The sequence below is a fragment of the Filicampus tigris genome, chromosome 11 (genome assembly GCF_054856515.1).
Source record: "Filicampus tigris isolate MCC_2025a chromosome 11, RoL_Ftig_1.0, whole genome shotgun sequence".
Lineage (NCBI taxonomy): Eukaryota > Metazoa > Chordata > Actinopteri > Syngnathiformes > Syngnathidae > Filicampus > Filicampus tigris.
The window spans coordinates 11,839,234-11,866,076 of NC_141227.1; the positions used below are offsets into that span (position 1 = coordinate 11,839,234).

At 39.9% G+C, this 26,843-nt stretch overlaps 2 protein-coding genes across 8 annotated transcripts; one reads left to right on the plus strand and one right to left on the minus strand.

The window, feature by feature from the left end:
• Positions 1-277: 277 nt before the first annotated feature.
• On the plus strand, positions 278-9,011 carry tmem87b (transmembrane protein 87B). 4 transcript variants are annotated; one of them, XM_086045648.1, is made up of 19 exons: positions 278-496; positions 2,084-2,144; positions 2,240-2,331; positions 2,410-2,544; positions 2,627-2,680; positions 2,767-2,941; positions 3,500-3,561; positions 3,635-3,818; positions 3,902-4,001; positions 4,100-4,193; positions 4,407-4,478; positions 6,292-6,400; positions 6,480-6,538; positions 6,625-6,728; positions 6,809-6,882; positions 6,966-7,033; positions 7,358-7,410; positions 7,502-7,532; positions 7,614-9,011. In XM_086045648.1, the coding sequence occupies exons 1-19, from the start codon at positions 350-352 to the stop codon at positions 7,653-7,655; spliced, it is 1,716 nt and encodes a 571-aa protein (XP_085901774.1). In that variant the 5' UTR covers positions 278-349; the 3' UTR covers positions 7,656-9,011. The 4 variants fall into 4 exon arrangements, with proteins under 4 accessions (XP_085901774.1, XP_085901771.1, XP_085901773.1 ...); XM_086045645.1 differs by lacking the exon at positions 4,407-4,478 and adding an exon at positions 4,651-4,722; XM_086045647.1 differs by lacking the exon at positions 4,407-4,478 and adding an exon at positions 4,651-4,722 and having other exon boundaries at positions 282-368.
• A 4,100-nt stretch (positions 9,012-13,111) lies between these two features.
• Positions 13,112-26,791, minus strand: fbln7 (fibulin 7). 4 transcript variants are annotated; one of them, XM_086045167.1, is made up of 9 exons: positions 26,725-26,791; positions 25,920-25,971; positions 24,979-25,141; positions 22,660-22,836; positions 20,091-20,216; positions 19,885-20,022; positions 18,187-18,324; positions 17,690-17,828; positions 13,112-14,187 (listed from the first exon to the last, which is right to left on the minus strand). In XM_086045167.1, exons 3-9 carry the CDS (start codon positions 25,133-25,135, stop codon positions 13,815-13,817), a joined length of 1,248 nt encoding a protein of 415 aa, XP_085901293.1. In that variant the 5' UTR covers positions 25,136-25,141; positions 25,920-25,971; positions 26,725-26,791; the 3' UTR covers positions 13,112-13,814. The 4 variants fall into 4 exon arrangements, with proteins under 4 accessions (XP_085901293.1, XP_085901292.1, XP_085901290.1 ...); XM_086045166.1 differs by lacking the exon at positions 26,725-26,791 and adding an exon at positions 26,413-26,718; XM_086045164.1 differs by lacking the exon at positions 26,725-26,791 and adding an exon at positions 26,073-26,718.
• Between the last annotated feature and the right edge of the window lie 52 nt (positions 26,792-26,843).

The window sequence follows — 26,843 nt, forward strand, 5'->3', positions numbered from 1 at the left end:
GAATTTGTTTCTGTGTTTAGCAAGATTTCCAATGATAAAACCTATTTAACAATTGGATAAAGATAAAGAAAGTAATAGAAGATTTGTCTGACAACGTAGTCACATGTAAATCAATTCATCTTTGAAAATGTTCATACAATATCGACATTGTACACTATTAAAAGCCCAAATGTAATGACGTTGTCATGGAGCATCACGTTTCCGTATACTCTCTATGTCGATTACCCTGGATAAATAATAGCGTTTTAGAAGAGTAGTGCTACGATGCAGGTGGAAAGTGACCTATCGGAGTTTTCTGCTGTGGTGCGTTCAGGACGCCTCGTGAAGGACTACGTTCACGCGTTACGACATGGCAGCTGTTCTAATGAGTACGTGGAGCTGTTTGACCAAGAAGAGTTTCTATGCATGGACACTTCTGTATGTACTCTCACTCGTTACTATAGAAACAGCTGCTGCTGCTCCAGAGACAGGATTATGGAAAATTACCGCTTTAAGTGTAAGTAAAGAATCACAAGTTACCGGTTGATACGGCTAGGTGTGTTAGCCGTGTGATGCTAGCTGGCTGTCATGTAAGACTCGTGTCCTATGGTTAACCTTTCTCGCCTATCTACTGATACACGTCATAACAAAAATAGTTTCAACTCTTGGGCTTCAATTTAGTGTGTATATGTCGTGGGACATATAACTAGCTGTTGTCGTGAAAGAGAAATGCTGATGTTTTCGTGACTGGCTAGCTATGCTAGCTCCAAATAGGTATGTCAGTGTACTTTCTTTGGTTTCTTGAACCCCTTGTTTTCATGATTACTTTAACCACTCCCCCGGACGATTTAACACAATATAAATATAGGACAGAAGCCAATCATTTATGGTATTTAGTTTACAGACCAGTCCTTTCCATTGAAGCTAGATAATCAATCATTAAAATGCAGAGATGTATTTGTTACCCGCAGTCTGTAGTTGCAGTATGACTGTATTATTAACTGCAGGAAGATATCGTTAAAAACTCGTAACAGGGCTGACTCTGTGCTATGCATCATCTTGAAACCTGACTGGAAACCCTTTGTGACATAATGTTCATCCAAGAAATATATTAAATTGTGAGTGCACAATTATTTTCCAGAGTTTTAGAAATAAAATGCAGCTTGGAAATGGGTCTAAAATTTGACAGCACACCCTGATCAAGGCCAGGTTTCTTAAGCAGGGGTTGCACTACAGCATGTTACAAATGTTGGGGGACTACACCAGAAGACAGGCTGCTGTTGATAACGGCAAAAACCAATTTACTAATACTCGGGAGAACCTCCTCAGAGAAGTGAGGAGGAACAGAGTCATCAGGGGAGCCGGATGGATTAATTTGGCAAACCACATCTTCCAAAAATGTCAAGGAAACCATCCCCACGGAATCCAACACTGCGAAACAAGTAACATGGACAGAGGGGTCAAATGTGGAGTTCAAAACGAGAACCGTAGCTGTAGCAACCTTGTCAGTGAAAAACTGTAAAAATCTATCGCACATTTCAGGGGACGAGTGTTCAAATCGGCTGACAGGGCTAAAGTGGAGAAGCAATCGTTTTAAATGGAGTACCGGTATGTGGATTTTGACGACTTGCCTGAATAAGACTTGACAAGTGTTCCCTTTTGGACTCTTTCACCTTTTGGTAACAACGTCAGCAGTCTTTAGGATTTGATAAGAGACCTGCAGCCTGTCTCTTTTCCACCTGCATTCAGCTTTGCGGCCTTCTTGTTGAGCTGCATGAGTTCTCTAATTAAACCGTGGCTCCGGTCTTACTTTTGGCCGCATAATTTTGAATGGATCAACAGAATACAGTACAATATATTATGACAAGCTGAGTGGAACCAAGAGCTGAGTTCCTCTGTGTTTGACGCGGGAACACAAGGCTGATCAAAGGCATCAGAGAACTGACTAGCAGTGAGAGGTGGTTAAAAATCCGACAGCTGCACTCCCTAGCAGTAGTTTGAACAGCAGCACAGGAAAACATTACATCAAATACCACAGTCATATGATCAGAAATCACATTGTCTGACATCTAAAGTGTGTCCTTGTTTGTGGGCTCTTCAACAGACCTCCAGACCGTTGCTGTTAAGAAAGTCCATGTTCAAAGACACTAACATTGAATTGAAAGGTAAGACATGGGGAAAAAAGTCAGTGTGACGATTTCACAATTAACAAACTCCCATTTTGTGTTTACCCTGGCTTGTTTGTTCAACTTGGATGCAGTTGTGTCATTTGGATGCCCTGAGGAGGTAACGTTCACCATTCAGTGGTATTTGAAATACTACCCCTGCCACAATGATTTCAATAACATTGATGTAAGTAGGACTTTATTTAAATACTTAGCGAGGTTGACCTTGCTTAATGACAATTTAAATTGTTCTTGTCCTATATAGGAAATGTACGAGCGAACGCCGCTGAGTCGTGGGCAGAGCCTTGATCCAAATCCCCTCATAAAAGGAGAGTACATTGAGCACAAACACAAACCCGTCATTTGTAACAGTGATCTGCGCTCCTTTCCAATGTTTAAAGTAGGTTTTGAGTGCATTAGTCAGTCAGTCACATGCAGTAGTTGCGATTGTGTTATGATCTCACCTCCTCCACTTCCTCCAGAAAACCAAGGCGGAGCCACGAACTGTCAGTCCACCTGTCGAGGGAAAAGAGTTGGTCAGTAGAATTGGGAAGTCTTCCATACATATTTGCTAAAGGTTTCATGCTGTTGTCATCTGTCTATTCTTTTTGCAACGCTGCAGGATGAAAGTGACATCAGATGGATTACTGAAGAGTATGACAGTGGCAAGGTGGCTAACAGCAATACAATGGTCAAAGAAAAAGACAATGTCATAGCCTCCACATGGAAGGATGGGCCCTACCTACTCGTGGTGAAGATTGTGCCCAGTAAACAAGATGTGAACTGGAATTTAACAAGTGAGGAATTTTTTTTTTTTATAATAGTCATGCGCCTTATTACATGTATCAGTAATGAAAACAATGTAGCAGCTGTAAAAGTGATGCCTCTAATGAGATAAAAACGATGATTCATCAAATTGAAAAGAAATGGAAACTTTTGGAAACAAACCATTCTTTGAGTTGAAATGCACCACTGTCTGAGAATCTGGCATCAAGTAATTTTTTTCCTCACATAATGCCGATGTCATCCATCCATCCATTATCGATACCGCTTATCCTCACAAGGGTCGCGGGTGTGCTGGAGCCTATCCCAGCTGTCTTCGGGCAGTAGGCAGGGGACACCCTGAATTGGTTACCAGCCAATCGCAGGGCACACAGAGACAAACACCAGCACTCACAATCACACCTAGGGGCAATTTAGAGAGTCCAATCAACTTGCCATGCATGTTTTTGGAATGTGGGAGGAAACCGGAGTACCCGGAGAAAACCCACGCAGGCACGGGGAGAACATGCAAACTCCATGCTGATGTCATTGTCATTAAAATAAAAACAAACAAAAAAAAAATCTCTTTTCAGTCAGTGTGATGATGAAAGGCAGCCATGGCTACATTTCCATCACCGAATACCCTCTCATGATTGTAAGTAGACAACATTTTGAAATTATGATCTGTTTGTTGCTTTCAAAACATATCCGCGACAATTTCTTGACAGTTCTACATGGTCATGTGCGTGGTGTACATCCTGTTTGCACTGTTGTGGTTCATCTGGGCTGCCTGCTACTGGAAAGATATACTGAGGATCCAGTTTTGGATCGCAGGAGTCATATTCCTGGGGATGGTGGAGAAGGCTGTCTTCTGCGCTGAATACGAAAACACCAACATGGTCGGCTCTGCTTGTGAGTGTCCGCCGACATTCTTAATTGAAAGATAAACATTTCCCACCGTTGTCGGTAATGGTCCCGCTGTTTGGCTTCTTCAGCTCCGGGCCTGCTGATTTTTGCCGAGCTGGTCTCGGCCCTCAAGAGAACGATAGCCCGATTGCTCGTCATCATCGTCAGCCTGGGCTATGGCATTGTTAAGTATGTCAACATATCTGTACACACTGCTGCTGATTTCAAATGAACAGGTGATTGTTTGTTTTGAATACTTTACTGTGGGTCTATCTATGTCTTCCCAGGCCTCGATTGGGGACAGTCATGCACCGAGTGGTTGGTCTCGGCGTTCTTTACTTTTTCTTTGCTTCCATTGAAGGTGTACTGAGGATAACTGGGGTGAGATTTCGCCCCCCCCCCCGTGATGTAATATTTTATCTTTTAATCGATACACATGGCAACAATCACCTCTGGTAACGTCTAGTGTTCTGACTTGATACTGTGCAAGCAACATGGCCTAGTAAGGAACAGAGCAGCGCAGTGGTAGTTCCCTTATGTTCATTGTTAAAATAACAATCCAAATGTGTGTTTTCGTGCCTGTATGTATTTAAGGGTCGAGACAATGGTCCAGCTCTCATTACAGCAATTGTTCTGGCTGTTCTAGACTCGTTCATCATCTGGTTCATATCCTTTCAGTGTTTTACTCTCCAAAGTCAACTCATCTCTGCTAAACTGTCATTGCTATGGCCTAATGGGTCCGGTTACCGTTTTCCCTTCATGCACTTTTGTGAACGGGTCTGTTTCCTCCTCTTCCTTGTGTCCACATGTGATTGTCCCTTTCTGTCTTCCTTTCCAGGCAAAAGACTCTGACTTGGCCCTGTTGGCCAACATTCCCTTGGCTCTGCTTGACTCCTCTCTATGCTGGTGGATATCCTTCCTTGCACATATTCCTTTCCCTCTGTCTCCCTTGCTTTAGAAGCACTTAGACCAAGAGTAGCATATGCGCAATTGAATAAGGCATCACAACAAATATTACAAACCAGCGCGCTCTCTCAAATCACAATTAAATCATGAACTTATTCTGACTTGTTGCCACTAATGACATCTCTTGGTCTTAGATGCTTTGCATGCATTCTTCTCCAGTTTTCAAAATGCTTCTGCATGCCACTACACTCACTGACCACAGCACAATCAAATGCTTAAAAACTAAACCTGTGTCACTAATTCTGCATTTACAAAGGTAATAATACTCAGATTTAATTGGCACTGTCAAAGAAGTATTCATTTACAGTGTGTTCATTATTGTGGTTGTACAACTGCACTGCATTCCGAGGGGAAAAATACAAAGAAAAAAAAAACATAGTTATTCAAATGTTTATTTCAAACTTAAGGTGAATAAAAGCAGAATAGTTAACATAGAATAAAAATAAATACAATCTGGTTATACAGTGTAAAATAACTCAACATCTTGACAACTTAGCTCATTCACTGCCAGACATCTTTTACCCTAACGTTTGAAAAAAATATAATTGAGTTCCTGGGATTGAATGGCTGGACTGTGAAAAGACAAATAAATTTGTCCTTGGCAGTGAATGAGTTAATGACAGTCTAAACCGCATTCCAATTTATGAAAATTGTTTTACTGTAGGGCGGCACGGTGTTCGACTGCTTAACACGTCCGCCTCACAGTTCAGAGGTCGTGGGTTCGATCCCGGCTCCGGCCTCCCTGTGTGGAGTTTGCATGTTCTCCCCGTGCCTGCGTGGGTTTTCTCCGGGTACTCCGGTTTCCTCCCACATTCCAAAAACATGCATGGTAAGTTGATTGGACTCTCTAAATTGCGCCTAGGTGTGACTGTGAGTGGATGGTTGTTCGTCTCTGTGTGCCCTGCGATTGGCTGGCAACCAATTCAGGGTGTCCCCCGCCTACTGCCCGAAGACAGCTGGGATAGGCTCCAGCACGCCCCGCGACCCTTGTAAGGATAAGCGGTATCGCTAATGGATGGATCGATGTCTTACTGTAGGTTTTATCGTCTTTGCAAATAGCACTCCTCATAATTTTAAAGTCATCTCCTGTTAAAGAATAATAGGGATGTTTTCAAACAACCCCCCACAATGATAACATTTAACAATATAAATACATAAAACTATAGTTTTTGTTAAAATGCCCTGTTCCAAAATGTTTTCCACAGCAGGGTTTCCCAACATTTTTTAGTTTGTAAAGAAGTGCAAAAAGGCGAATGACGGACAACGGAAGGATACCCACGCTGCAGACGGATGACGAATAAAATTAGTAAATTAGTAAAATGCCCAGCTCTGAATTTTGGTGTATTTAAACCTCATTCCAAAGACTTTTAAAGCGTAAACCACCAGAGTACGCACTATTTCCGCGTCATTGTCAACATTTGATATTGTCCACTTAATGTTTGCATGTTCATTTCAAACAAAGCATAGAGGTTCATTTTAGTTGAGTTGTGCGTTTGCCTTGACTGCCGGTTACATATTTGTCAGCCTGGCTCAAACCATCAAGACACTGAAGCTGAGAAAAAACCCGGTCAAGTTGTCCCTCTACAGGCACTTCACCAACACACTCATATTTGCAGTCATTGGTGAGTCGAATACACGACGCTTGTTTACACGTGTGCTTGTGTTGTGATTACTTATTTGCATACATGGTCTGTCCATCAGCTTCTATCATTTTCATGGGTTGGACAGCAAAGAAATTCCGTCTAGCTGATTGCCAGTCGGTGAGTAGGCTTGGCATATCTGTATTGACTGTGTTTGTTGTTATGACACCTACATTTTTTTTAACAAGGATTTATATTGTGCTCAGGATTGGATCGAGCTGTGGGTGGAAGATGCTTTCTGGAGGTTTTTGTTCTCCCTCATTCTACTTGTCATAATGTTCCTATGGAGACCGTCTGCCAACAACCAAAGGCAAGTTCTTACACAGGACGGATCAATACCCTGTTCCACCCCCCCCTTTTTTTTTCCTAATTAAATGTCAATACCCACAGGTATGCCTTCACACCTCTCATTGATGATTCAGATGATGAGGAAATTGAGGAATTTATTGCCTCTGCAAACATTGGTGCGGTAACATAACCAAGCTTGGCTTAATCGCGCAATGCATCGTCTGATCTCTTCTGTTAACGTCTCGCTTTCCCTCCACAGCTGGTATTAAACTGAGAGCCACAAAAAATGAGACAAATGGTGCAGTGAAATCACCAGAAACAAACATGGTCAGTAATGCATTGTTTTAATTGTTAAAATTAATAATGGGTTTTGCAAGAATAAAATGCTATTGATCATGAATCAGGCACATAATTAAATTAAACGGCTTTACTGTTTTAGTAATTGGATCATTAGGTAAGGAACATGGTGTATTATATTATGGCCATAAATGGTATATTTTAGTAAGTATGGTTGCTGGCAAGGAAGACAATTTCTGATTTGGGTCTTGATCTGAAAACATTTGGGAAAGCCGGCAATTGAGCCACCAGGGGTCTGCAGTCATAAGCGTTTTACTACAGGCGGCAGTATTTACTCTTTTTGTCTCAATCCAGGAAGAAGACTTGAAGTGGGTTGAGGAAAACATTCCGAGCTCTCTCACTGATGTGTAAGTCATTCAGCCTTGATAATTACTCATTTTAGCAACATGCTTTGAATTAATGAGTGAGAGTCAAACTGTCCTTTTTTTTTCTTTTCAGAGCCCTTCCGGTCTTGCTTGACTCTGATGAGGTATTACTTTTTAAGTCTGTAATTACAGAGTTGAAATATAAACGTTGCACTACTGTTTACACTACTGTTATGACCATGTAGGAAATCATGACGACCAAGTATGAGATGTCCAAGCTGGAGTGAAAAAGCTCTGAACGGAGGATCAGGAGGGCAAGCAAGCGGCCAGTCGCAACTCTGCCACTGTCTCTTTTGCAGAATGACACCTTATTGCTGGTGGCAGGCCATTGTGGAGCTTTACTAATGCCCTTCCACCATCCAACCTTTTTTTTCCGCTCAACAACTGGTTGACCTGTACCCGACGTGATCAGTGTGAGCCTTTCCTTCCAAAGAGATGAAATATTTAGTCTTAAGAGCTGTATTTATTTGCATTATGTCTAAGAGTTTTTACAAGTCAAAACAGAGGGCCTCATGCATGAACATACTCACAGATGCACACTGTGCTGTGGGGGTTTCAAGTGAGGTGCTTATTTATAAAGGTGGGAATAATTTGATCATCAATTGGGATTAACTGAACTATTGTCTCATTGATTTAAAGTGGGATTTAGGAAACTTGCATGTATCATGTAATGGTGAGACACGATGTTGAGGTGTCAACATTGGAAGAGAACATTATGTTTCTATGCACTTCTATCATCAAAACGGTGCTTACATGTTGTTCTTATATGAGGCCTGATGTGATATTCCAATAGTCTCAGTGTTGTGTGTCATTCAGTGTGTGTGAGTGGGAAGATTGAAGACTGTCATTTGTACAATTAAACCACAAGTGTGTTCAGTAGTTTAGTACTTGGAGGGTCCTCCTTTGTGTGTGCGTGTCTTTGGAGCAATATACTGTATTATCAGAAAGACATTTTATAGAGTCATTCTTATTTATTTGCTATGAAAGTGTACTTACAAGTATTTTGTTTGCCAAGTTTACTCCTATTTTGTTTACACTGTCTTCGTCAGAGCTGGACCAATCTCAGTGTGCTGGGCAAATGGCAATTTGTTTCTTTTTCCATGACCAAGTTTACTTTTTGTGCTCATTTTCTCTTTTTTTTTTAAGTTATTGTCAGTAAATGTCAGCTGGATGGCGTTATCCATGTCTGAAGTATGAGCACTGTTGTCATGCAGTGTGGGATGCTTTCAGTGGTTAAAGCAAAAGCACAAGCTTCAGGGCGATTAATGTTAATGATCGTTCCATTTCAAGGGTTGTTGGAAACACAATATGTGTTTGTGATGGCAACATCAGTCGTCGGGTTGTATAAATTACAGACACCTGCACCTTGAATATTATTACAGATGCCTGATTTAATGCCATAATTCTGCCTGAGTGATGAGGGTTACACATGAGGGTTTCTTGATTTTGTTTTTATTTTTTCATGCATTTTTTTTTTTACCTTTTCCATGTTGCTAAGTGTTTAAGATTATAAACAGGAGTATGTTGGTTTCCTGGACTATAATTTTCTCTGGCATTACTGCAATAAAATGAATTATTTTGCATTGGTTGGAAGGTTACATAATCCCATAATGTGTTTCTTTCTAAAGTGGCTTCAAAAAGAAATTGATTCAAGCGCCGCAGTATTATGACAAATGCTAATGAAACACAGAAGAAGAGTTTGAAAGAAGATCACATAGTGAAAATTGAAACTTCACAAAAGCAGTTTGATCTTCAAGGCTGCACTTCCAATGTATCTGGCATATCAGTACTAATTCTGACATATAATACTTTTGTCTACCCAAAATAAACTATCGATATTGGAACACTTACAAGTGACTTTGAAATTTAGGCTCTTACTTGAAAAGCATAATATTGACTTGGTCTTGATAATGTTATTGAGAGTTGAACATGTGCTTCCTGCTTTCTTCCTCTTTTTTGTAAGATGCATTTGTACTACAGTGTATCAAACACTAATAATACTCAGGCAAAGACATTAGGCAACCTGTACCTACAGACACGTGCATTTGAAAGACACAGTGTATTTTTAAATAGCTACACAAGAGGGTCAAAATGTCAAAAAAAACAACATGGTTTTCATCTAAACATTATCTTTGTAAAAGCAAAAAACACGAACTACAACTATGGTCACATTACAGCGTTGAGGTGTACTTTGTATTATGATGCCAAATTAGGGACGAGAAAATGTTTTGAATATATTTCATGGTTGGTTCACATCATTTATGCAGCATCAGAGTTGGCACGGCACGGGTGGCATCTTCTCTTTGCTGCATCACATCCAGTAGTAAAATGTGAAAACCTCATGTTTGAGTTCCTCAACTTGGTAAGGGTGAGCTGCTTCCTCAGTTGTATCTCATGATTTGAACTGCTTTACAAGATGAGTGTATGACATTTGAGCCTTTTAATTTATAAATCATTGAGAATGGGCAAATCATCCTAGGCCACGGTGACCAGAAAGTGACTGAATACTAACATCAGCATGTTGATGGATGTGTTCACATCTTTTATCGAGTTTCTGATTTACGAACTGAAATAAAGAAATTGCCAAGATCCCATCTGTTAACTCTGTCAACAAAAATAAGAATTGGTCATGAGCAGAATCAAATAATATGCATATTTAATTGGGCAAATCAAATATTTAAAGATCAGAAAAAGGTCAGTGAGTACTGTGAGTTGCTACTACTCCAAATATGTTAATTGCATCAACTTGGCATTTTATGTTTGATTGGCCTGCTGCAAGCACTCAAGTCACCACAGGTTTGAGACACACAGGCCAAAATGCACTGGAACCTGGCTCTGCCTCAAGGCCTTACTTGTGAATTTTCATCATCTCTCTGTCTCTGTCTCTGTATGTCTCTCTCCCTCTATCACTCTCTATCTCTTTCTCTCTCTGTGAGTGTGTCTCTCTCCAGCAAATGGCTTGTGTTAGCAAGTCAGACATTCTCCAATTGTCTCTGGCAGCATCCTTCCTCTTGGTCGGAATGGATACAACATGTGGCTGAGGACAAGCCTTGAAAACTAAGTACAGAGTACAACCTTCGAGGGTTGAACTCAATGCGTTATGGGATGCTACACGACTTCCGATTTTGAGGAGATGAACATAGCTGACATTATCATGTATCCTTTAGTAATGGTACAGGCAGTATGTAAGAAAGATTTTACCATTCTTAGTGGTCATACAAGTGTAAAAAATGAGTAACCCATCCATCATCAGTCACATTCAAACACATTAAATGTGAGTTAACACATGCATAGCACTATTTAAAGCATGTCTAGCGCCAAATAAATTTCAGCTGTTTTTTTTTAAAGGTTTTGTTCAAACACTGACTTGCTTCATAATTTCCTACATGCTGACTAAGGCCCCAGTTCCAGCCGAGAAAAAAAAACTAAACAAAAATCCCAATGCATGATGCTGCCCCCACCATGTGTCACTGTAGGTATGATCTTCTCTGGTGATGAGCAGTGTTGTGTTTGTACCAAATATACCTTTTGGAATAATAGCCCCCAAAAATCCACCTTGGGTTCATCAGACCATAACACATCTGCCCTCAGTCATTTGGGAGATTCCTGGTGTGCATTTGCAGGGCCTGGATGCTTTTCTTTGAAGATAAGCCTTACATCTTGACACCCTACCCCATATCCTAGACATAAGAAAAAAAATAAGTTTTAGTAATAGTTTAGTAGTACTTCTGAGCTCATATAATATGGATGTGTATTAATTAGGGGATGAGCGATTAGTTGTTGCAAATCTGCAACATCTGCCTGCGGAGGGTTAAAATGTTGCTGTTGGCCTTTTTGCAGCCTCCCGGACAGCTTACTTCTCATCTATTCATCAATTTCGGAGGAACATCCAGTTCTTGGTAATGTCACTGTTGTGCCATGTTCTCTCCTCTAGATGATGATGATTGCATTCACTATGTTCCATAGTATATTTCATGATTTGGAAATTGTTTTGGACCCTTCTCCTGATTGACATCTTTGAACGAGATCCACCTGATGCTGTGGAAGCTCTCTGTGGATCATGACTTGCTCTATAAATTGTGATTACAAAATGAGCAGCTAACGTAATTTGGGGTTACTCAGAGACATTTCAAATGGTGGCAGGTTTGTACTGACTCCCATTTGGCATGAGTTGAATGTGATTGGTTGATTCTGAACAAAGGCAGATCCCAAGTTGTCAGGGTGTTCACACTTGTGCAACCACACAATCTCAGTGTTTATCTTTATTTATGTAATTTTTATTCCAAATTGAGACTAATCTAATTTGGGTTTTTTTTGCATAGCAGTCCAGGGGTGTGTAGGCTCTTTGTATGCACTGTATACGAGTAATGGCAAATTTAAGCTTCCAATTTGCTTCATGAACCAGTTGTATTTTTTTTACTCCTCTGGAAATAAAGGCAAGTCAGTGTATTTTCAGCCCAATGTTAAACAGAGAAGGCTATCTAGAGGAGTTAAAAAATACAACTAGTTCATGAAGCAAATTGGAAGCTTCATTTGTCATCACTACTTGCCAACGTTTCGTATGACATCATGCAAGATGGCAGCCCATCTTTTGGAATAAGTGGGCTAAATAACCGAATAAAGAAGCATGCACCCCTTGCCCCCCTCTAGAAATATACAATTTCATTTGAGTGCAAATGTAAAGCCCTGGATGGAGATGTGAGAGGACAGGGGAAGGAAAACAACACGTGTTGAATATTAGTGTCTTATTTAAAAAAAAAAAAAAGAAAAAAAAAAAGACGCAGTGAGATGTGTTTTTACATATTTGACAGCTCCTGCATCTCGGATGAGATCCAAATTGCTTTGAATGTGTGCTGAAACCTCTCGTCATCCATTCAGAGAACATATGATCGCTATCCAGGATTTATTCATGCCCTGCACTTTGGTTTCACTGCCTAACTCTAACTTGAAACCAAGCGCTGGCATACTGTTGAGTGAGACAACTAACAAAAGAAGAGATCTTACACTGAGTTTATTTCATTCATGTAAAGACAATCTTTAAACTTGTCCAGTTTATCTGCAAACGCATATATGTATGAAGTGTGGTATATGAAATGTCCTGCTACTGTAGATCATCCACTCTTTAAAAGAATAAAATACTCTTAACAGGAATTAATAGTGTGCTTATATACAGTATATAATGGAAGATAACGCAAAGAAACAGCAATAATATATCCAAAATATACAGTAATACTATAGGTGCCCGTTAGTGTCGTAGAAAATCATTGTGGGGCAGTACACTGTGGCATGTTGTGCAGTAGCAAAACAGTTATTCTCAACGGTCATGCTCTCTGACTAGGGAATTGGATATTTCCCATGGAAGTAAATGTGGATTAATAGCAATACAGTCAAAATTGGGAATAGAGGGAACGTAAATGTGGCTGAAATACTATTAAAGTATTTTTTTTCTGCTTATTATACAACAGGGTTAGGCTTTTATACACACATATATATATATATATATATATATATATATATATATATATATATACATATACACATATACACATACATATACATATATATATATATATATATATATATATATACATATACACATATACACATACATATACATATATATATATATATATATATATATATATATATATATATATATATATATATATAATGTTTAATGTATATAAAAGATGAAGTGACCATTTGACATGTACATACATAAGGTGCAGTAGGGTAAATTGGAAATTGTTATTTTTACAATTTTTTGACCAATCTGAAGTGTTGAAAATAGCTTGCGTTCTTTGACGTTGTAATGTTAATGGCTGAACAAACATGCTGTTTTGGGAAAAGTGATGATTTCCAGGTACAAGGATTCAGCTCGATGCCAACGAATACATTCCTGTATGTGTTAGCGTTTGAAAAAATAAGTACCCCAATTTTCCAGTTGATACCCAATTTGCATTTAGTGCCATGGAAAGTGTCCTGCTCTTCCAAATGAATATTTTCAAAAATCTATTTTCCCATGGAAAATGTCCAGAAACCAACTCTATCATATTTCATACATTCAAATTCAGGGCATGTTTCTTCAATTTTCTGTCCGTCTAGGAGAGCAGTCCATGCAAGACAATGAGTATCTTTGAGGGTGTACAATTTCATGTTGACTCAATTTAGGGTTATTTGGCCCTGTTGGAGGTCTGTGCTCTGTCACTGAGTGACATTGTAGTGCTGCCATATTTTTACTTTAATTTATAATATTAATAGTATATCTTCACAACACATTCGCTTACTTTCACAAGAAAATCTTAAAGTGAAGCACGCTCTGGCGTGCCACCGGCCGCAATGGAATAAAGGTGGTCAGTACAATCAGTTGCTCCTCCTCAAAATCCTCAGAAGTTGTAGGGTGACACCAGAACGTGGACTCTGGCCACATGCTTTGCTTGAAAGGTGCGGTCGGCATATTCCGACATGTCCACGTCCACGTTGATCTCCTGCGGCCCGCGTAGCTGCTGGACCAGGATCAGTTCACCAGTTTGTCTGTCTGAGCGCTGCATGACAAAGATACCCCGCATGTTCCCTCCCACGATGCCAAAGCGCAGGCTGTCGGGCCCTGCGCGCCCGGGCGCCCCAGCGGTGGCCATACGGAAAAGGGTGGCGGGCGTCTGTACGTTGGAGGGGAGGGAGAGGTAGTGGAACGAGACGGTCTTCGGAGCGAGGTGGCAGGAGCGGCTTTCCATGGGGCAGGGATTCCTCTCACACTGACTACACAAGACAGAAACACATCACGTTAGAGCAGTGCTTCACAATTATTTTCGGTTACGCCCCTTCAATGAAGAAGAAAATATTTCACACCCCCTCCAACTTTCCGCCTCGACTGTTAATAGTATCATTTGTCTATAGAAATTATTCGGAGTAGACTTCGTCGTAACGTTGTATACATATATATAACATTAAAGCAAAACAAGAAAATATATATAAATCTGCGGAATAACTGTATTAACATTGTTTATGCTCCCTGTGCATGTGCTGACAATAACAGTGCCACTGCCACCTACTGTAGTGGATGTGCAATTACATTTTATTCTAGTACAGAAGAAAAAAAAGCTGGTGTCACACACGCAACCCCCCCCCCCCCCCCTTGAAACACACTGCCCCCTATTGGCTCCCTATTTGAGAAGGACTGCGTTAGAGAGGCCGAGGAAGGACAAACACACAAGGACAAGCTTCAACTGTTTACTTTCCTCGTACTGCCTGACGCACTGGGCTCCAGTAGTCAACGTTTTGGGGCACTGTGAATAACCGAACCGCCGTATAACCGTTTGAAAAATGTTCTGAGGTTCGGGACAGTCTGAGTGAAGCAGTGCGCTCGAAGCGTATTTCCCAACACACCCGCTATGAAGGAACGGGGATCTTGGGAGAGATGAGTTCAAATGTTCTTGATTTTTGTAAAACTAATTTATCCTAAAAAAATTTTTTAAAAATCAACACTCTTGACTGTCCGACTTAGAAGGAAGAAAAATAACAAGAAAATCTGTGAAATAGCAAGGTAAACCTGCAATAGATAAAGTGACAGAATGAACCAACAATATGAACCGTGAAGTAGCGAGGGAACACTGTATAGACTATTACAGGTTTCCTGGTGTATGTTGCATATACTATTATTTTTTCATGAAAATGCAACTGGTCAGGGTATAAAAGCAGTAACTAAAAGGGAATCACTTCAGTGACAAGCCACTGTGTCCTTTACGGTGCAACGATGTACTTGATGAGTGTTAAATGAATAATATAGACATGTAGGAGAGTACAGCCAGTGTGTTCACAACTACATTATAAGTCTTAAGGAGAGGCGACACATACTGTACATACAAGTACTTACTTAGAAGATCATGAAATCCCGAGATTCCCATAAGCTGTGAAAAGTTTCTTTGTGTAAGTTTTCCCCACATTTTTAAAGTAATTGTGTACTCATGTGTGTACAGACCTTTCTTTCAGTGTTCCAATTGATTTCCATCGCATCACTATCAAATAAAATGATTTTTTGGGGTTGTTTTTGCTGTTGTGTTTTTTACTGAAAGAACACAACTCACGTTTCCTTGTGTTTGCCTGTGTGTGTGCGTTTTTCGGAAAGTTAAAATTATATTGTGGCTACAAATATTTACAGCAATACATTCTGGCAAATTATGGGAAACGGCATTTTCAATTTTCTTTTAAGATGATTGTTTCCTTCAGTTGGTATCACTTGGAATGTGAGGAAAATGGGCATGCGGTTATGAAGTATCAACAATGACATCCAACATACAGTAAATGATCAGTGAGTGGACACATCATTAGGTACAGCTGCATCTGATGAGCTTTTGGAATGCGAGGAAAATGAACATGCGGTTGTTAAGAATCAACAATGACATCCAACATACTGTAAATGATCAGTCACCGGACACTTCATTAGATACAGCTGCATCTGTGGAGCTGTCTCAAAAACCTGCATCACACCGAGAGACATTATATGTAGTGCAGTTGTCCACCACTGCAAACTACAATTACATTTAATAACATACATATCGTTGAATTAATATCTCTCTAATCGTGTCACTCGGAACTTTGCAGTATTTCTTTAGAACGGTAGAATTTGTGAGTCTGGTGAGGGGCTTTATGTTTTGGAATGTAGTGTCTGATTGGGCTAAGCTACAGTGCTAAGCAATTCTTTGCTTTGTCCATGTTAGCGTTTGCCAAAAGCTTCAGTCATCTCCTCTGCTGGCATCGGAGTTCGACCACACTGCCGGTTCAGTAAGAGCACACAGTGCTATGTTTCAGTCCTTTAGACCAGGCCGCTTGGCTTGACAGAGATGTTGTAATGTTTCTCAGCAATTGGACGGCATTAAAGAGAAAATGTTTGGCAACGCGGTTCTGCTGAGTACGTATGCTCTTGTCACATATGGTTTGCTTCACTATTATGCAGCTTTGACCACAAATCTTATTTTTGTAGTTTTGGGCTTCTCATGTGGCTTCTGTGTGTGTGCGTACAATCATCTCATCTTTCTCCTTTGAGCTGCACTGCAAGGTTAATAATGATGAAATATACTCACCAGTCACAACATTCTGCACACTTGCACAAGGGAATGATATCCCATTCAAGAAGTTCGAAAATTCTGCCTCTACCATTCAAATTTTATTTTATCTTTTAAATGTTTGTAATTGTTGTTGTAGTTTGCAGTGGTGACAAAGTATGCACTGCAATAGTGTTTCTAAAATTCTGATTATCTTATTTACAGGGGAAGTCAACATAAACATGTTTTTTTCCAGAATATTTTCTATGCAGGCCCACTAACGATGAACGTTGAAACGTTCTGATTAATATTGCATTTGTGATATAATAGTTAAGGGGCATAATGCACCTGCTTTTAGCCATCTCGGGGAGGGGGGCATTTTGTCTCTTCTGTCGACTGAAAATGACATCACATTTGCTCAGGGCTCAGGTAACAATCAATCACAACTCACCTGTTTTCTGAAGCTGAGCCATGATTGGTTCATGATTGGTCGTTATATGATCCCTAAGCAGCTGTGATGTCATTTTCAGTCGACAGAAGAGACAAAATGGCCGCCCCCTGAGATGGCTAAAAACGGGTGGATTTCTCATATTCCACAAACGCATTATCAACCAGACTGCCTTGTTTCAACTAGTAAGCCTGCATAGAACATACTCTGGAAAAAATATGTTTGGATTGACTTCCCTTTAACCTTTGTCCCTAACTTGATGAGAGGGGGAAAAAAATAGCAATTTTCTTGGTTGATTTGAGGCTGTTTGCATATCCATGTAATGCTTAGTTTTAAGACGATGAAAACTATCATGTTGTGAATAGAAACGTTGCACATGCAACAACACATAGAGCATCTCAGCAGTCTATTATTACTTTCATTTTGCTGTACTACACTCCACTATGGCACGTAGGTTTTGTTATTTCTAGTAAACGTTGCATTGACCAAAAGTAACAGTCAACATGAATAAAGTCTATCTTTGACGTAAGGAAGTATTACCTTCTTCTCGGGCTAATCTCCACCTTCAGACGTGATTTACAGAGGGAATTTGGACATGATTTGAGGGTTATAAATAAATCTTTCACTCATTTGACTCTTTTTCCTGCGATGAGTCAAAATGTCCCCCAGGAGCCTATTTTCCCATTCTCATTTAACACTACATGAAGGGTCCATTAAGTGCTGCTGGAACGTGAAAGATAAAACAGCGAAAAGGTTTAACAGGTATACGTACAGGGGAGATGTTTTGACGTAGGTGATGTTGCCATGCGAACGGGGGCAGTCTGGGTTGACGCACTGAAAGCCTCCTCCAGTGTTGATACATGTTGTTCCTCGGCTACAGTTGTGCTGCTGGTTTAAACATTCATCCACATCTGGAAGACAAAACAGCAGAGGCATGTAAGTAGAGTGAGGGGCCGGCAGCCAGACCGTCCGCAGTCTGAGCGCCGGGTGCTGAGCACCAGTTGTTTATTTGGTTTTTCGGGTCAGTCTCGCATAAATGCATCATGTCCTAAAGATCCTTTCTGCTGGGAAATGATGAGGTCATTCATTCCACCGCCAAACTTTAAGCTCAAAAAATTGGTCATGAGGAGAACAGGAGTTTGGAAGCATTGCACCGTGGTAAATCACAGGTAACCCCCTTTGGTCCTACACAGTACACACCCACTTAGATTTGCAGCTGTTAAGGCCTTGTGAATGAGCCTTTGTCCCCTGTGCCCTCCTGTCACTCACCCTCACAGCTCCGCCCATCTGGGAGCAACTTGTAGCCACTGGGACAAGAGCAGTGGTATGAGCCCGGGACGTTGACACATTCATGGACGCATAAGGTCCCTCCCTGGTCCAGACGGTAGACTTCACACTCATTGACATCTGTTAAAAACAGGAAAAGGCAGGCATCTCAGCACCATGCAGGGCTGCTGTACACAAGACGACAGGAATGTTTGGGGATGGAGGAAATTTGCCATATTAAAATCACATTCTGGGACTAACATATGGGAAGACTGTTTCTGTCTACAGGATTGCCTAGGTATACACATTATAAAGTTACAAATTAAGCTTTTGCTTTTTTCAAAATGTTCCTCAACCAAAACAACAACAAAAAATAGCTGCCTCAGAGAGCTCACGATTTCGGTAAAACGTAAAAACTGTAAAGACTGTAGCACGAGGATTTGAGAGACAAAAATTTGAAGAAGCACCGGCTTCATTCAAATCTCCAGCATAGATGAATTTAGGCTTCACCATTGCTTAAAACGTGTGAAAACTGACAAAATAAATTGACAGTCTGCAGCGTTGCTTGATACATGTTGGATTTGTGTATGTTTAAATTTGTAATACATATTTTGTACTACTGTACAGTCACATATTATAATCAGGCAAAGAATAAGAGGCAGTTTACCATTCAAAATATATAATTCGTTAAAATAACTGTTAACTTGAAGTTACAGTATATTATTCAGTAGATTACAAAATGCAGTGTTTGATGACAATTGGAAGAGATTATTTTGGGAGAGAAAAAAGTTGTTTTTCTTTATGCACAAAACACATACCAAAAATGTACCGAACCGTGACGAAAAAACTGAGGTATGGACCGTATTGTAGGTTACCAATATCAACCCACCACAATACATATTGTAAAAATATTAATGTATACAACCAATGTTTACTATGTGTTTCAACTGTTCAAACACTATAAAATGACTCTCAATTTCTCTTACTACCCTATCTATCAATTTTCTGAAGCAATTGTCCTCTTTAGGGACATGTGTAAGCTAGAGCGTGTATATGGACAATTTAGTCTTTTAGTGTAACCTACTGTTAGGAATTCGGGAGGGAGCTGACTGTGAGGCAAACGTGTTAACCTTTACTCCACTATAAGGCCCTCGTTCAGAATCATAGGAACTAACATAGCTACGAAATTAATTAAGGACACTCTAATGCCTGAGAATACACTACATAATATCATAGCAAACCCCGGAAATTGTGCAAATATGCCCCTACAAAGAGTATGAGCTCTACGGTAGAGAGATTACTTTAGAGCAATGGACTAGAAGTTCACTGAGTGCTACAGCTTATGATGATACTAACAATGCATTGTTAAATACTTTGGCATTGTTTACAATTGATGTCAATGCTATGCTACTGTCATTGCTTGTCTCTTACCATTCACACAATTACTTTACATCCTAAAAGCACCTGAACTGTGACCTAAATGGATGCTAATCAGCTTGTGACCTCTCGATAGGATTATTTTGTTTATTACAGACTGGCCTCCACTCATTAGTGGTCGAAGATTCAGCTATTTAGTGGATGTTTTCTTGCGCCGTTTACAGATCAGCAATTGAAATTGCTATACAGTTGTTATACGCTGATGATTTGTGTCAGCACAATCTTGACAGTAATGAAGTACCATTACAATCAACAGTAGCTCACCTTGGCAGATGCTGTTATCAGAGGTGCCACTCATGTGGAAACCTGCATCACAGCTGCAGTGTTGGGCCCGGTTCACTTGGGCACAGCGAGGTTTTCGGCTGAATGCTGGGTCATTCATTACGCTCCACTCAGGAGGAGCTGCAATCAAGAAAAACAATCTAATTCGGCCAAAGAAAGAGCAGTGTGCTTTATTTAGTGACACCTACCGGTCTGAGTGTGGTGCTGGCAGTGAGAGCCACTCCAGCTCTGTGAGCAGGTGCATTTGTACTGATTGACACCTTCCACGCAGGTACCTCCGTTTTGGCAGGGGTTACTTGCACATTCACTGATGTCTGAAGTCACAGGAGACCGAGAGTAACGCAAATATAAAGTATTTTTCAACCCCGATCGGTAATGTAATAATGAACAATGTCGCAGCAGATAAAATTCCAGTGAGTTATGTTGCAACTTGCAATAATGATATGTCAAAGCAACATTTTTCTTTACAATAATATGTTCTATGGGTCTCCACTAGTCTAAACACGCTATTCTGATTAATATTGTGTTTGTGGAATATGAATTATGAATAAAAATCCATTCATCTCAGGGGGCTGCCAGTATGCCCAACGCTGCCACTTACGACTGAAAATGACATCACGGTGCCTTAAGGCTGTGCTTGCAAATGTCACATGACCAAACTCAGAAAACATGTGAGCCCCGGCGGTCGTTACCTGAGGCCCGAGCGACTGTGATGTCATTTTCAGTGAACAGCAAGTGGAAAAATGGCCGCCCCCTGAGATGGATAAAAATGGGTGGATTTTCCCACTTAATTCATATTCTAACTCAATATGTGAGGGCGCATCGAAAATACTACTGTAAAGAATTGTTATGACTTGAAAAAAAAAATATAGCATTCTATATGGAATATGGGCATTTGAACAAAAAAGCAACATATGATGTGATGCATTTTAAGTCATTTGGAAAAAGAATGTAAAAACCCTCAAAACACCATTTGGTTGGACAGCTATGGTCGACCGAGCAACAATAGGTTACAGAACATGAAAGTCCTTAATTTCTATCACTTGTAGCACTCACTCCAATATTTAAAATTCAATCTTTAAAACAGCAAACTTGAAAGTTTGATTTGATTGACTATGTTGTGACACTGTTACTTTAAGAGTTCTCTGGGCAGTGACATTTAATTTTGACATTAGGCGAGAGGCGGGATACACAGTAAGATGGGTTGTGGGCAGTCTGGTTCTATGCAGATGTCTGTGGGCTTAAGTGTATCCCTTTATGTCGCCTCATCGTAAATTAGTTTTCATATTTTCTATTATGTACTTCATTATCTGTTGATCTTTGCAGTACTGCAGAGGACTCTACACAATGAAAAAAAAATTCAAGCAGTGAAATATCATGTATGAGTGCTGCCAATCTAGCATTATTTTCACACTTAATCCTCACTTAATTTATTTGGACAGTGTCATAATTGTAAATACAATCACATTTTGTAACACATGGTTGAAAATCCTCTTGCCTTAAGTTTAGTGTGCAAATGGCAAATCAAGATACTTCATTTATCACTGTCACCAGTTCTGCAAATTCTGAGAATGTTCAAAACTGAGCAATGAAGCGACAGTAGATTGACAACCAACTCATTTAATATTTTGTTTGGCTTGTTTGGGGCCGGCCCACTTCACTCCGCTTGATATTTTTAAACTCATTTAAACTCAAGATTTTTTTCCACACCGTTTCAATATTGTTTGTTAAGTGGGACTAAAATTAGAATGCTGATGCCAGGTATTTAAAAAAAACATGAACAGAGATAATACTGTTGCAGGGTAATGCCTTCTCATGTTGCTGTACGCGTAAATGTCAATAAACACATGAAAAATGTGGGCTTTTCGGGGAGGAAAAGTGCTGCCACTGCAGGCTGATGGGGCTATGAACAGCATGCTTAGCATAGTTCAGCGTTATCAGACCATAGTTGGGATATCATTTCAGGTCCAAATCTCGTCTAGCAGGAACATGAGCCAGATAGTGAAAGGAGGAGAAAACGAGAAAGAGGGGGTTACAGTCACCCAACATACTGCTATTCAGGAGACGCGCAAAGCTGGCTGGGGAATCCATCCCATAGTGGAATGAAATAAAGGTGGTTTATTGTCCTCTCAGACATTGGATGCCAAATTTAAGTAGGCTTTCTATCAGAATGTAAAAGAGGTCCAAGCATTGTGAAGGCTACCTTTCTCTTCATTCTGGATTTTTTTGGGGGTTGATGGATGTTTATTTACAGCTGTGCTATGCTTTTAGTCACCCCAGTGGACAAATAAAAACATTTGACATTTAATCTGAAATGGAATTGGTAATGGAATAAAATAGAAATTGGGTTTGAATTTGGAATTTGAATCTGTATTGAAATGGAATAGCATGTTGAATTTGAAATGGATTTGTGGAATTGTGTTCGAATCTGTATTGAGTAAAATTGAATCTCAAATATAAAGAAAGTGAACGAAAAATTAAATGAAATTAAATGAAACGACGGTCCCCAATAGTGGAGCGACTCACTTAAATGACTTCCATACAGGCTACGTGGGTTCAGTTCCAACATGGAGAAAATGGATGGATAAAGAAGGAAAGTGAATTGAATTTGGAATTGAATTTAACTATACTTGGAACTGATTGAGTTCGAAATTGGAATTGAATGTCACTTTCAATGGGCACAGCATTTCAGTCTCCTAATTGACTTAAACGCCTGTAGTTCGTAGCAGTAGCAGGTTAAGTGCAGGTTGGGCCCACCTTTACAGATGGCGTCTACTCCACTCCAGGTGCCATTATCTTGGCACACACGTGTAGCTGAGCCCACGAGGTGGTAGCCCTGCGAGCAAGTAAAATGCACCTCATGACCAGCCAGGTGTTTGGATCCAAACTTTGTCCCGTGCTCCAGTTCTGTCAGGGGCTGACACGTAGCGGGGGCTGCAAAAAATAAGAAGAAGCAGAAGAAGAACACGAAGGAGAAGAACAGGAAGGAAAAAAAGAAGAAGAAGAGGAAGGAGAAGGCTGAACGCACGTGGCGAACAACAAGCCTCCCAACATCCTCTGGCATTCTCTGCCTGAAGATATACACGTGTCACAGCACAGTCTAAAACGCATCATTAGCAGCAGACGGGAAAGTTGAATGCCTGCATAATATACAGTATTAACATTACATAACATTATAAATGGACTCAAATTTGGACTTTTATGGCACATTTATGCTTCCTCCACCGATGGAGATTGCAAGAAAGTGTTTAATAACAACTCAGACTTTTGTTCTTTTGTGCCTTGAGACCAATTTTGCAGTCCGATGTTTTCCAGATGAACAGGATAAGCTTCATGACGGAATCACGCCACATGAGAAAAATGTGTGCACAGAAGAAAGGGAGGGAAGGCGTAAAGCTTTTGTTTTTGTTTTTCAAATTGTGAATGGCTGAATGCAAATAACACCTTGTTTCACCAAGTTGACTTTTTATATTTTGGCATCCGGTTAAAAGCTAAGCAGAGATTTTGTTTCACTAACAAACCAGCCAAGTAACACAGCCATCCCACAATTCTACTTCCTCTTTTGAATGTCAACCGTAGTGACAGATGACCTTGAATTTCTTTAATGAATAATCCCTCAGTAGTAGGCATCTTCTGTCATAGCTGAAAGAATGCTGAATGAATCATACATATAAAATATGTATTCTGTAGTGCTGTCAAGCGATTACATTTTTTAAACTAAATTAACCACAAAATTGTCCATAATTAATTGCTATTAATCGTATTTTCCAACTACAATTTTTTACGAAGCTTGGAACCAATATTCTTTTGAGCAAAATAATGTGGACACAATTAAAAGTATATTTTGATCCAAAGACTGTTCTAATAGCTTTTTTAAAAATCTTTTAATATGATGCTTTTCCTGTAATATACAAGTGATGAGCAATACACCAAAGACGTACAACTATGGCATTTGATTGTGGCTTTGCAAAATGTGCAAATTATTTTGGATTTCTCCAATGAGCCGTCAAGCAACTTTTTAAAGTAAAACTACGCAAATGTCCGTCTTCACGACAGTGACTTTCCTCTAAGTTTGACTGCAAAGTGAGCAGAGGTCAGCTGCCACAGGAAGTAAATAAAACTGAGTTAACTGAGTTAATTTTTTTAATTCGTTATAAAAGTCAAATTAATCTCTATAGTTAACACTTTAACTCTGACAGCCTTAGTATTCTGTATTATTGGGCACCTTTACATATACAGTAGTGGGATGTCTTTTCACCTTAGAACAACACAGCATTTCTATGACACTATTTGCACATCTGATGACTCTAACTGAATGGCCACTTTTGTAACAAGGGTTCCCGGATAAAGTATTTATAAATTGTTGATAAACTGGTTAATAATCACATTTGCATTGATTTGCAAGCTATAAACACTAATAATGGTTCCTAAACTGGGGTCCCTGGGCCCCTGTGGGTCCACGAACCATACTAAGCCAATTTCTCCTCTCTGCTTTGAATGTGGGCCAAATTTTGATATGATTGTGCCTTCCAATGGTCTTTACAGAAAACAATGTGAAAATTACTGTGCTCATGTTGTCTGTTTCATAACTGGGATTAAAATCACCACACACTTGTGAAAAGAAAATAGTCAGTAGAGCGGTCGGAATAATAACTAAATATAGCGGTAAGTGAGTTGGCAATACTGACTGCTTTTATAAAGTACTTACCCTCTGTTCGCAGTCATGTTAGTGGAAACAATGCTCATCGGCTTGCGACGATGGATAAATATTGCAATGAATTCATTTGAATTTGATTAAGGTTGAGGTTGAAACATTCAAAAAATAAATATTTACCATGGCATTTAGGCATGCACATCATAGTTATGTCTAACTGGCGTTATGCTTATGAGGCCCTGTTATAAACCCTGCACAAACATTGAACAGGAGTACCCTTATGGGGTACAGCTATATTTCTAAAATGTTGCCCTTTTCATGTAGGTAACCAAAATATTAGTATTCTACAGTACAGTTCTACACCTTTGTAAATTAGTCAACTACACGTAGATGATTTGATGATGTGAGATCTTATTACTCACCAGCTGACTGGTCCGCTTGAGGCAACTTGGAGACAGAATTCTGTAGAGTTGCCAGTTTTGACTTCATGATCCGGAAACCTTCTGTGAATCGAAGCTCTTGGCCTTTCAGAAATTTCTCCATCTGTCGTAGCACCCCAACCACTTGATGTTTATCCATGCAGGTCTGAGGATCAAGCAATTATATTGTAAAAAACAACAACTCAATCTTATTGGAGGAAATGTGCATTATGTTTGTCAATTGACACTAAAATGTCCCGTATCCAAAATAATTTGCTATTTTCAATCAGGTCGAAGATATACAACCTCAATCTATTCTTTTTCTAACTGCAAGTTGCAACTCAAACACAGCAAGACAAAATCTGTCTGGCAGATGTCTGTAGGACGAGAGTCCAAACGCTGCTCTTTTGTATATTTTGCATGGCAGCAGGACAGTAAGCTTATTGGGTGATCCTGACTCCTGAATGAGAAAAATCAAAGTTGCACAGATGCCATAATCAGTTACTTGAGAAAAAGTAGATGCCAAGTCAGTACAGAATTGCATTTAATCCTTCCTGCAAGGTTTATTAATCACATGCTCATTGAAGCAATTTCTCAGGGGAGGCATACCTTGAATTCCTGTACTCCTATTTGTAAGGAGGGGGGCATACTACAACAGCAACTAGCTCACAGACATTAAAGGGTATAATGGACAAAGTTTTAACCTGTGCAGCTCCTAGTGCTTTGCTCTACATGCCCAAGACTAATGGGAAATGACTCCAGCTGACAAGGAACGAGGACTCCCAATCTTTCACCCAGATGCTGCAGCAAAATTCATTTTGCCTGTCACTGTCACTTGTATGATTTCGTGAATATGATGTCGCACAATCAAAGTGAGAAAAGATGCTCTAAACCGATACTTCCAATTACAAACATCATGTCAGATAACTGATAAACATTCTTACCTGAACTGAAGCACGGCCATGAACAGCTGTCAAACACAGCAAAAGTAAACACCTGCAACAAAAAGACAGCTCCATATCTCCACGTCAAGTAACAAATTTGTTCCTCTTCAGGAAGACCCTTTGGCACCTAACAGTCAAGTTAATAATAATTACAATAACCGTCCTTCAGTTGTACTCGGAATGTTTTGGTGGGATGCTCATCAAGGTGTCTAAGATGGATCGGTGCTACTGGAAAGTTTGGTCTCTTGAGTTCTACACGTCGCCTGCTGCTGCAAGAATCCCTCCCACCGTTGTAGGCTACAATCTCCACTTTCTAGCGTTCTTACAGCATGGAAGTAGCTTCATATGATCGGTTAATTTCACAAGTGTTCCGTAAATGACATCATAAATGTTTTGGGAATTGTAACGTTAAAGTTGTTTTGTGTGCGTGTAATGTAACTCTTGAAATAAGTATCTCTAGAGCCTAAACCAATTACTTGGTATCCTTTCTTACCCCTGCAGGCCCAATTGTTATAATTATTATTTAAAGTTATTGAAATAACAAAATGTTCATTAGTTTGTATTTAATTGTTAGATTTGCATCTGGTTTGTGGCGATTTATTTCATATCGTTTAGAAGCTTACAGCGACACTTAGTGGTCGAAGTGGGTACTTGAAGGCGAGCTTATCTACAGCAAATATAGGGCGCGTCACATTGTCATACACTTTCGAAAACGTGGATTTCAAAAATGGAAAATATTAAAAGCAAACGTCGGCTGTAGAATTAACTGACGAAAATCCACATTTTCCCCATGAGCGAATCTCACTATTTTAAGTGACGTTTAGCGTCGCATACACATGGACATGTGAGTGGTGTGGGGGTTGGGGTAGGAGTTGACTGACAGCAATTTGAACCAACGGCAAACGCCGCTGTAATGACGCCAAC